This window comes from Denticeps clupeoides, chromosome 15 (assembly GCF_900700375.1).
Source record: "Denticeps clupeoides chromosome 15, fDenClu1.1, whole genome shotgun sequence".
NCBI lineage: Eukaryota > Metazoa > Chordata > Actinopteri > Clupeiformes > Denticipitidae > Denticeps > Denticeps clupeoides.
The window spans coordinates 15,584,121-15,596,689 of record NC_041721.1 but is presented as its reverse complement, the minus strand read 5'-3'; the positions used below and the strand labels follow the sequence as shown (position 1 = coordinate 15,596,689).

At 40.6% G+C, this 12,569-nt stretch overlaps 1 protein-coding gene across 1 annotated transcript in view; it reads right to left on the bottom strand.

The window, feature by feature from the left end:
* The window catches only part of LOC114765112 (LARGE xylosyl- and glucuronyltransferase 1-like), a 40,619-nt gene that overhangs the window by 23,445 nt on the left and 4,605 nt on the right, over positions 1 to 12,569 (bottom strand). The window contains exon 2 of the mRNA XM_028955187.1: positions 6,246 to 6,437. Coding sequence (XP_028811020.1) covers positions 6,246 to 6,351 — 106 coding nt within the window. The 5' untranslated portion in view covers positions 6,352 to 6,437. The remainder of the gene's footprint in view (positions 1 to 6,245; positions 6,438 to 12,569) is intronic.

The following is a 12,569-nucleotide window of genomic DNA, read 5'->3' as shown; positions in this document are numbered from 1 at the left end:
TCGGGATAAAAAGTTTTACCATGGAATACAGGTGGTTTCTCACAATCATGCCATCAAGATGGTCTATAAATGTAGGTCAATCGTCACCAACCCTACACTGACACCAACTGCAGGCTCACTCTACCCCGGAAGGGCGTCCCTCTCTGTATCACTCCTTCCCAAAATGTCTTTTTTCTCTCTACTAGAGTTTTTTCCTTGTGTGCAGAAGGGTCAAGTGTGGGGGGTGTCAACTGCAGGGCCTGTCAAAGTCAATTGAGACATACTGCATGGGATTATGGGCTATTTAAGAAACAAATGTTGTTGTATTCCAAGCCCCCGTGTTGTCTCTTCCGACTGGTGCTGTGTATTCTGGACCATTTCCACAGATGTGGTCATTTCACTCAGTCTCACCCCTCCCCACTCAGATTAACGAGTGTTTGTTCTGATATGCGCTATTAATTTTGGCCCTGGCTCGCCTCGGAGGTGTCTGGGGCTTCTGTTCACAGGAAGAATTACACACTGCAGTATAGTGGCACGAGCCGGCAGTCCCGCTGCTCTGAGTGACAACGGACTTTGTCCCCTCTGCAGCTTTAATTAGCACAATGAGCAACTTTTCAGGCTTAACAGAAGCAGAGGGACAATCGCATGAATTCAAGTCCATAGGGAGTCACTGTGCCAAACATTTCTTTGTGGCCAGGTTTTCAGATTCAGAGCATCTGGATGGGCTAGTTTCAGAAATGAAAACATAGTACATGCATGCAGGTACACACACACACACACACACACACACACACACACACCTACATAAATGCCCTTATCCTGTCTGTTTTTTATACGAAGGGAACTGCATGCTGGTTCACTTCCTGAAGAGCACTCATATAATGGCACTATAATAGCTTCACTGACCTTTCTTATCATTATGAATCTATGGGTACTCAAGAGCAAAGAGTGTCAGGTTATTTTATTTTATCATTACAAAAAATACAGTCACTCACTTCATTAACAAGGCGGGCCGCAAACCCACCACAGGGCGTACAGACACACACCATTCATCCACACGCTCACATGTACGGACAATTCAGAGTCGCCAATTCACATAGTTTACATGGCTTTGGACAGCAGAAGGAAACCAAAGGATCCTTGGCAAAGTGAAAAGATTAAAAAGTGAAGTGAAACTGAAGTGATTGTCATTGTAAAACACTGCAGCACAGCTCATGGTGACACAGTGAAATGTGTCCTCTGCTTTTAACCATCGTCCTTGGTGAGCAGTGGGCAGCCATGAAAGGCGCCCGGGGAGCAGCGTGAGGGGACGGTGCTTTGCTCAGCGGCACCTTGCTGGTTTGGGATAAAAAAACCGCCAACCTTCCGATCACGGGTTTCCTTACCCGCAAGGCCAACCACTGAAGGTATGAGGCCTAATAACATAACATACATCATATTAAAATATACTGACTGATACATTTGGAAACATAATGTGAAGAAATGTAGAAAAATGTATGGGATGGATAATAATGTGATGCATCGATAATCGATGCTTTGATAATGAAGTCCAATTGAGAGACCAGTGAATGTTCACACATCTGGTCTACATACAAATACATTTCTAATAAATTTGAATTGTGAGTTGCCCTTATTCAATTCATTTATGTATAGAGAGGAGATGGAATGACTGGCCATACTATTCCTTGCATGCAATTTTTCGACAAATTTGCAGACAAATTGTTGTAGTCAGGCATAAACACCTCTTGAATATTCATCCTGATCCCAGTGACCCCCGGCTCAGTTAAAGTGGACTCTTGGCTCTTTAGAGCTCCATACCTAAAGATGTTTGCTTTTAAAACATATGCCTCCCTTCCTTCAGGAGCCATCCCAAGCTATCCAGGGAAAGGGGCGGGAAGCTGTTTGTGCGCTTTGCATAATTAAACGAGGACATCGAATTTGGACTGTGGTGGTACATCTTTAATCGAGTTGTTCTGTCACTTCCAGGAACCCGAGAGCTTTTATGACGGCCGCACGGCCCAGTCGCAGCATCAGTGAACATTCATCATTTACCGTCTGCAGCCTCAAAATATCCTCACACCTACATGATTAACAGACTCCAGCGACTTCACTCCACCAGTCTCACACTTTTCCGACGCAACATTACATTTGCAATGTGGTTGCAATACTAACACTCGATTGACCTGTCTTAATTGTTGCTATCGACTATTCTGCCTTTCCATAATGAGAGCTGCAACATGGATTCAGTGAAAAAATTACACTTGAATCGGAAAGAGGGATGGATTTTTTAATGCCCCTCAAACCACATGGACTCCTGGGAGTCGAGTAGTCCTTTCATAGGCACTGTGGTGTGGTTGAAAAGTTTAAGAGCCCTCAGATCACAGCTCGGGGGTAGAATACCTAGTGACAAACCCACATAAACACAGGCGACCCAATTAATCGCGAAACGGGCCAACTTGAGTTCTCTTCTGGCACAAAAACAGGCCGCATATTAACGAGGCGCTGCCATGAATGAATAATGAGAAGCTCCTATCGCCACGGACACCCGACCTGACTCAGCATCTTTTGTTTACAATACCATCCGACAAGCCGAGCACTTTCAGCCGACTCACAAAAAGCGAGGCGCCCTGAGGGCCCCACAGACAAAATTCATAATTCATTAGATTTATGGGCTTTCGAGACATTACATGTTCCACTCACATCCCCAGGAAAGTGAAAAGTCTCACAGTCCCCACTGATACATAAGCATTCGTTAGTTCATTGTAGTTCATTCTGAAATGAGGAGTCCACCTCTTATGTGGGAAAATCAGTTGACAGATTATTTGATGAGTTTGTGCCAGGATTTTATGATGGTTATAATACGAAATTAGTCATAAATTTGACCCCGATCAATCATCATTCATGTCTTTCTATATTGTCGCACTACAGGTCTTATTCATTCTTCAAACTGGAGCCTGACGCTGATTCTGAAATTGTGCAGTCTGATTCTGGCATTAGCAGGATTAGATTTAAAGAATAATTGGATTACGCCAGGGTGGGTCTGATAGATTTTTCATTATGGATAATTGATGCATGAAACATCTAGATCATTGGTAATCTGATCAGACAAAGGATACCTTGGTAAAAACATGCAGTCATGACAAAGAACTTCATGCATAATGCATAAAAAATACTGAATGTCTGCCAAGCCCAAGCCTTGTTGAAAATGTGTTAACACTCAACTGTGAGGCTACTGGCGAACTATCCACAATTTAATTACCAAAAATAGGTAACATGGCTTACAGTTACAGATTCTGGCTGTATGTCTGACCATAACTGGTGAACCTTCTCACTTTTTTTTTTTTTTGTGAAAAACACTATTTGTAACATAATTAAAAGTTAAACTTTTTAACTTAATACTTGGTGGGGTTTTCTACAGTTTAAAATGTATATTCTATATTCACTATATAACAGTTTCACAGCTAATTCACACCTTTTTTTCAGCAAGGGCAGCCTGCAAGGCCACTCAGGAGCATCATTCGTCGCATTATTTCAATATTATTTTAGTGTCGAGGAAGGCCTCTCTGGGGAGACTGAACACAATTTCATATTGGTCCTGGGCCAGAATTAAAAAGCCCAGGAAAAGCCTGGGCAAACTGCTCTGTATTCCTGGCCCCCCGCCAGAGGATAAACCGACAGGGAGACAGGACAGGCGGAAAGTAAATACATAAATAAACCGATTTGCCCGTCAGGGCGCATACCGAGGTGCAGGCTGTGGCCACACCGCCGTCCTGTCCTCTTCGTGACTCAAGCAGAGGGTACAGGACTGTCATCACCTGCCCCACGGAACCATCACAGAAGTTTTACGAAGCTGGCCAAAGTCACCTCAGCTCACAGGCAGCCAATCAGAGCAGTTTCTGACTTAAGCCCAGCTGTGCCAAGGACATTGATTTGGAACGCGTTGCCATTACTGTAATGTGGAAAAGAGCTAGGTGAGGTTACAGGGCAAGCCTTAAGTGCAGCCTTAATCCTCATCCCAGCTCACTCCACCACACCGAGGATGTGTTTTCATCATACACTTCAACAATTAAACCACTGGTCCTGCTCTTTGTGCCAGGATGCACTTAATATCATAGCCCTCAATGCAAGCAGCACAAGTACTGATCATTACAGTCCTCAGATAAGTTTAAATGACTAGTGGGGTGTCTGGACAATGAGAGTTTATATATAATTCTTGGCTTGTTAATGCGTATATTCTAACATTTTATAGTTTAGTGTCATTTAGAAATGTACTTTATTTGATAGAAAACAACTGTTGTGTCCATTAAAATAACGTTGTATTGATAAAAAATACTGCCCAGTACTGTCCAATACCGTTGTAGCTGAAAGTTGTGGTGGTAGTAGCCCAGTGGGTAAGACACTCGCCTATGAACCAGAAGACCCAGGTTCAAATCCCATGTACTACCATTGTGTCACTGAGCAAGACACTTAACCCTAAGTTGCTCCAGGGGGGCACTGTCCCTTAACTACTCATTGTAAGTTGCTCTGGATAAGGGTGTCTGATAAATGCCATAAATTAAATTAATAAATAGAATATCTGCATAAATGTAGAGGGCCTCATTATTAGCAACATTAGTCTTAAATTCCAGTGGAATTATGTGTTCACTAATACAAACTAATACAAATTTAATTGATTATTGGGGAAAGAAACTTTTGTAGTTGCACTAACAAGCAAACAAAAAACGGCCCAAAATCAGATTTGTTGAGTATCTGGTGCATCAGAAAATGTGGGTTCATTATTTTAAAGACAATTTCTTATTCATTTTGTAATTTATCTTATTAAAAAGTGTTTCTGATTTGCTTTTGTCATGAAAAACAAGGCCATTTCTAAATTACCTTAAATATTTTAACAGTACTGTGAATGCATGCATATGTCTCAATACTGGTATGTATTATTACATCATATTGTATATAATACCGGCATCAAGTGGCTGATGAAGGGATGAGCCTGTTAAATTGGTACCCAGGATACACCTCTGCTAGTAAATATTTCAACTTCATTCTAATGTATTATTACACATTGTAATATTATTGAATTTGTAATTATACCCTGTATACAGTGAATGTTGAATGTTATTGCAAATCATGTTGCATTGTAACATCTCTGTCAGGATGCAAGTCACATTGCCCAAAGTTTTAATAATAGTAAAATGCAAAATTAATTATACTATAAAAAAGTTTAGTTTTGCTAAGAAACTAAACATATCTGAGATTTTAAGATCTAGTACATATTATCATGATGCAACAATTAGCAGTTTGTGTATCTGCATGTCTGTGTGACAGCAGGAGCCTAACCAGCAACACAATATTTGTTCACAACACACCCACTGCAGGCGCTAAATCAATACTCTGCACTGCGGTTCACCTGACACTTTTTCCTCCTTTTCACATGGCCACAGAAATTCCAAATGAATATGAACCCATAAAGGTTATTCCTTAATTAAAATAAGTGTTTGCTCAATTTGTACTGAACACAATAAACACTTTTATTGGCTTTTATTGAGAAACTTTGGGCAGCAAACTCCAAAACTCCTTTCTAGGCTTGGGAGTGCTCCATTTTTCTTGCACTAATAATCACAAACTGATTAAATAAATAAATAAAAATCCAATGACTAAATCTCAGCTGCATATTTAGTATATAATGTATGCATTTGTGAATGTGTGTGTTTGATTATCATTATTATCTTTTAACACAAGAAGAAACTATAACCCAATAAAACAAATTATAAAAAAATGTCAAAAACTTCTGGCATGTTCTTCATGCTGTATAAAAATATTGGGACCACTGACTTAAAAAATTGCTTTACATCCACTTCACGTGTTGAGATTTGGACGCCGTTCAAAAGCAAATTTTCCAGGCCATTTGAACCGTAAATTAATAGAGTTAAACTGAAAGTCAATAAATCTTCAACTTCAAGACATGTATATGTCACTAAAAAAACTCCTGCTGTAAATTTTGGTTAGAAGGTAATTAAATCCGAAGCGGCTGCAGTCAGTCATGTCTACACTATCACAGAGGAGCACCTGGAGAAATATTCCAGGAATCAGGAGTTTGGAGATAATGGTACGGCTGAAGCATCTCCTAAATCCCAAATTTAGTGTCTCCTATTTTAATAAACGGCGCACAGAAATGGACCTGTGTAAGTGTGATAAAACATTTTTTTTCTACAGACGTAGTGCAATAGAGAGATACAGAGGTCACTGGGAATAAAAGGTAGGAGGATTACCTTGGAAGCTGCCGACTGACAGGTAAAGCCAGGTGAGCGCTGGTATGAAGAGCAGGGCGAAGGAGAAGGCCAGGAACTTCCTGCGCCCACGACACATTCCCAGCATCCTCTGTGTCAAAGAGGGCTGAATCAGGAGGTGGGGAAACCTCTATGTAGGTGGCAACTGCTTGCCAGGGGGGTGCATGGCACAAACTGGAAAGGAAAAAAATGAAAAAAATAAAGTGAATTTTCACACTATAACAAAAGTGTGAAAAAGGACAACAATGGCAAGAAATAGTATCACTTTCCATGCTGGAGGCCACATGTTCCAAAAGCACGTGGGATTTGACTATGACTGCTGACCTTGTCTGTCTTGACCATGGTCTTTTTAAAAGGGATAACATTCAATCCTCTTTCACATTACAACGGCATTTGTTTAATTAGCCGTCTGACCCCCGGCGAGCCGTAATCTCAGTAAGGGCTTTGTTTCATCTCCTTTACTATGAAATTACATTCATGCCCAGCAGTCCATGTCAGTCAAAGCAAATCATAGGGAAATCCAACTAGTGAGAGGCCACGAGGCACCACGAGGGCGCTGAGACGTTCGTTTTCCTTTTAATTTAAGCGCTTGTGTCAGTGCAGACCACCAGGTGCCTGACTGGGTTAACTGAGGCCAGCCAGCAAGGCTTCTGCATCTCCCATCACCTTTTTAAACCTTACAAACGCCATCTCCGGTGCACATTTGGAATGAAGATCTCTGCTGGATTGAGTGAATTGGCTAGAACTTGCTTGTAAACTTATGGTTGCTAATGTCTGTAGAAACGTATTGATTTCATAAATGCATACAAAATAAATAAGTGCTGCTATTGTCACATGGAGCACTGGAAATGCTGAAAATAGACATTGTGTTGCATCTATTGAGCTATTGCAAAGGTCCTACTGCCTGATCATTTCTATTTGTCACCACCACCAGTGGCAGTGGAGGCATAACAGGTAAGGAAGCAGCCCCGTAATCAGATGTTTGAGCAAAGCACCGTCCTCCCCGGGTGCCTGTCATGGGATGAGTTAAATGCAGAGGACACATTTCACTGGGTGCACTGGTTGCTGTGCTGTGTGACAACGAATCACTTTCACCTTGCGCTTCCCAGCTGTGACAACTACAGAGTGTAATCATATTCTCCTTATTAAGATAAAACCTTTTTTGTTCAATTAATGATGATATTGCCTTGAGGATGAAATGTCTTTAAATGAAACCGAAAATTAGTATATTGATACATCTTCATATCTTAAGCACTTCACATTAACCCCGGTCACATTATGTCTTGCTGTAATGACCCCCCTGCCACTAGTGGCTGCCACCTTTTTCGTCAAGTTCAGTATTCTTCCTGATTTTTATTTTTGTTCGTTCATGCATTACTCTGTGATTTAACAGTATTCTTTAAAGCATAAAAATATGAAAAATTAACTTAAATGTAAATCATGCTAATGCACTGCAATAAATACATTATCACATAAGTGAGATGGGGCCCAAAGGACAGAAGAAGATGAAGAGGTTAACTAAAGCAACGTAACATAGAGATGTGATCAGAAACCAGAAGATAAATTATTGCAGTTCTCTATTCTATTCATATTCTGTTCTGTATTTCACTCAAAGTGAAAGTAAAGCAATTGTCATTGTGAAACACTGCAGCACAGTACACGGTGACACAACGGAATGTGTCCTCTGCTTTTAACCATCACCCTTGGTGAGCAGTGGGCATCCATGACAGCAGTGTGTGGGGACGGTACTTTTGCTCAGCGGCACCTCAGTGGCACCTTGGCCATTGAACCGGCAACCTTCTGATTACGGGGCTGATTATGGGGCTTCCTTACCCTTTGGTGGTGGCCTATTAAACTTACATTTAATGTGTAAATGTAAATAAATGTAATTTAAATGAGAATCTAAAAGTGTATACTTGTTAGCATAGCTAATGCTAATCTGCCATCAAGTTAAATATTCATCATCTGTAAACAATGCGTCAAATAAGAGGAAAATTTGTGCTCAGTTTTGTTCTAGCAAATCATTGAATATACGACGGTGATGTCAGGTGGGACTAGGTTCTTAACCAACGTTGGCTGCTTGTCCTTATATATTATTTTGCTTAATTCGTTAATTTAAGTGCATGTGCTCTCCACACATTAAAGTGTGAGTTAAGTGTGACAATCCAGACTGATCATATCAAATTTGCTGTTACTCTGAAAGAAGATGTCAAAGAGGATGTAAAGAAGGATTAAAAAAAAAGGACATTAAATATTTACACAAAAGAAAAAAGTGCCCAATTCCAGACTTTAAATCTCAAAATTGACATTCTGCCATTGCCAATCTGCCAATTGAGCTGTAAAAAAAAATGAAAAACAAACCACTAAATAATAAATTAATTCTGTTTTTAAAAAAATAATATAATTATCTCTGAACACTTAAAAATAAATAAAACATATTTAGATTTTCCACAACAATCCCACAAGAGCCGCATGGAAACAACAATGAGTGATGCTGTTTACAGGCGGCTGGAGCAATTCCATCCGGCTCGCTCGCATTTCCGACTTGACAAGGGGGATTTTATTGCTGGCAGCGATGGCTGGGGTGAATTTTTATGAATCTCCAGCAATATCCACTGAAACAAAACCGTACATTCACACTGGGCACTATGAAAGAGAAAATTGTCTTAAGTCTTACACAGAATAAAATAAGATAGTGCGAGTGGTGGGGTCAGATTCACTAGCATGAGTGGAAGTGAATAAGAATTTGCCAAACGCCCATGTGGCAAATGTTTAAGAAGTTCAAAAAGTCGGACAAGTCTAAAATCCCAGCTGGATGCAATTTTGAGGTCTCAAAAAGAGGACATGTCCACAGAAAAAAAACTGACTGGTCATCCTAATTAAAATGAAAATATTGCAGTTTGAACCCTATATAGTAAAATAGAATTTCACAGTAAACAAATGCAAAAAATCTGATAAATCGGCTACATTTAATGGTAAACCAAAATGACCAGCAAGTGTCCATGTTAGAAAGGGGGATATTCCCTTTTTGAATAAAAAAGAAAACTCCTCAATATTTAATACAGTCTGTGTTGTACCTGCATTTTGACATACTTAATTAGCATAATAGTACAATTTTGCGAGTCTTCTTCTATGATGTGCAACGTCAACTCATTCCAGGAACTGTCCCCGTAACTACTGATTGTAAGTCACTCTGTGTCTGTCTTGTCTTGGTCTCGATCGGAAAACAGCACATCGTCACAGAACAGTTTCGTTATTTTGCCTCAATTCAAATGCAACCAGTGAGCGACCTCATAACCAGGTCGGGAGAGAGGTGGAGGAGTGCTCGCCCAGGGTACCAAACAGGCTAGGACCGCGCCTGGCTGTCGAACCACCTTGAAGGAGACAGCTGGGACAAAGTCTACATTCACCAGGCATCTGGAGAGAAAGCACCATGAAAAGTAAGATAACTAACCACAAGATCATTGAAATACTCCTAAATCTGACAAAGAATATTGTGTATGCACGCATAGTACAGTCGTTTGTTAAGGGGGAGATATTTTATAGCCCCTTAAGGGTGCACAAATTTCTATACAACATTACAAGTTTAGGACAGTTATTTCATATTTCTTAAGCTTCTATAAAATATCCTCCAATAACTCTCGGGTCACTGCTTGCTTTGTAGGAAGCCATGAGAAGCCATCGATACACTCATTAATACATACACCAAACGATTTTAACTTGTCATACGAATCAATGTATGATCCAAAATAATATGGTCCCTTTGTGCAGTACTTTCTTCTGTGAATTCATATATCTCATATATTGGACTGGTCTGAGTTTCCACTATGTGCCAATCTGGTTGACCTGGATGTCCCTGTAAAGTTGGTTTCTGCTTGGTTTTGCTTGATTTGGTTCCTTTTGTTAATAAATCGTGAGTTTCCCTGCACCTGCATCACCCAAATCCCCTTTTTGCATGACAGAATGAAGCAATTGGTCTGGCCTTGAGACCAGTCTCAGAACTGTAAAATGGATGGATTTTCATAAAGCAACCAGTGATCAGACAACAAGAAAGCAGCTGGACTGGCGGATGAGTAAACAGACCAGGTGTATACGGTGTAATTAGGCTGCGTTGCGCAGGGCTATCTTGCACAGCACATTAAGCCTGTCGCCACCGAGCCAATCAAAGGTCTCCGTGGTTGGCTGCAATCAGAGGAGCCTTGTAAATACCCTTTGGAGTGGCGAGCTCGGCTACGTCTGCTCCCATCAGCTCTGGCGTGAGCCCATGTACAAGCCTGCTGTTGCGAGACTGGAGCGAGGTAGAAAGCTATCCCCTAATATCTCTCCCAGTAGCATCGCTTCAAGATAATCACGAAGAGACACGGGTTACAGAGGAAGGCAATTATCCTGGCAAGGAAAGAGGCACAGAAAGGGAAGGAAATAAGGTCGCAATTCTCCAAGAAAGGAAAACACTGATCTGAGGTGAGAATGTAGATGTAAAGTAGAGTGATCGTGGCATTTCTTGGACACTATTTACAAACCAGCACTATGCACTAAGCATGGAGCTTGTTTGCAAGTGTAAGGTCAAAGGCATCCTCAGGATTTACATGCATTACAGGCAAATGACGTGAGAACTGACAATCATCCATATATAAAAAAACATTTACATTTACATTTACGGCATTTATCAGTAGTTACAGGGGACAGTCCCACACTGGAGACATTCAGGGTTAAGTGTCTTGCTCAGGGGCACGATGGTAGTAAGTGGGATTTGAACCTGGGACTTCTGGTTCATTGGCCAGTGTGTTACCCACTAGGCCACCACCACCCTAATTAATTAAATTAAAGATGACAATTGCCATCAAAAAGGGTAGTCAGTTTACGTTCTTCATGACAGACAACTACCAATTGGTTCTTTCTTGTTTTGTCAATTGTCTATAATTCTGAGGATCCCTACACTTAGCACCAATTTGATACAAACATCATATATACTAATTCATAGAATTCAGCTATAGTAATGTGGCAACTGTACTACTTTACCAAGCTTAAACAAGACATGTGGCATGTGGGGGTGGAGATATTCAGGTTGAGGTTATTCTCAGGCATAGAAGACAGCCTGGGGTCAGACATGATGAACGTGGGCAATTTAGAAACATGTAGGGGTTCAGATTCAAAGAGACAGATTACCGAATAGAGTGGGAGGACAGTCAGGACCTTTCCTCCCTTATGTTCAGAGCCAAACACCTCAGACACTCTGTAATGGCCAAAGTCATCTGCCCCAAAATGCCTCTAGTTTTGTGCACAAGCAGCTGTCACTCCTAATGTCAATTTTATGGCCAATCCCAACGATCAAAGAAAATTGATGACCTCAAAATTTAAATGATTGCTTCCAAATCTGTTATGCGATAAGCCATGAAAATGATTAAGTGGGGGATGCAATGTTACAAGTGACGACCTGATATCCATAATCATGATAATAATGACAGAAATGATTATTTTATGCAACTTTGCACCCAAAATTAGTGATTGTAAAATAGCAAAAAGAGATGATGACAGTTTCATTACAGCACAGAGCGATAAGAGCACCAATACTGGCGATGACCAAAAGATGTGCTGCATTAAAACTGCCCACCATCTCTGAATCTGAATTATGCAACAGATCATTTTATGAACCTCTGAACCATCGAGCAGGATATTTGCTAAATCACAATATACATCCCTACCCATAGGCATTTACATGCTGCCTTGGAAATGCAATACTGATTTTAGACATCCTAACCCCACTGTCCCTTTAATGTGTTAATATAATTGAATCAAAAGAAAGAAAAACTAATTCAGGAGGAGCACATTTCTCGTATGATAAAAACTCACACATTAAAGAACACAGCAGGGAATAAGTGGGGAGATCTCAGATGTTCCTTTGCTCTCCTCCTGTGCCCTCAACAGGAAGCATATCACCCATTTAACCTCTAATTTGTATGAATCTCATTTGCGATTAGACTTGTGGAGATCATTTCCCAACACCACGTTTTAAATGGTAACAGATCCGTGCAGCAGACCATTGTGAACACTCACCATCCAAATATCAGAATATGCAGGCATGGGAAAAAAACAGATACATTACTTCAGGTTCATTACATTTTGCAGATCAACCTAGATCCTCTTGCCATCTGCTGTATGGCTTGCCTAAAAAACACATTATAACCTGGAGCCCAATAACCTCACAAACCCCCAAAATTAGCTGAGACCAGCCAGAGTGCTACTGAATTCAGTACTATAACTATATATGTTAAAATACGTAGAAGGACGTACGATTGCATGACATAT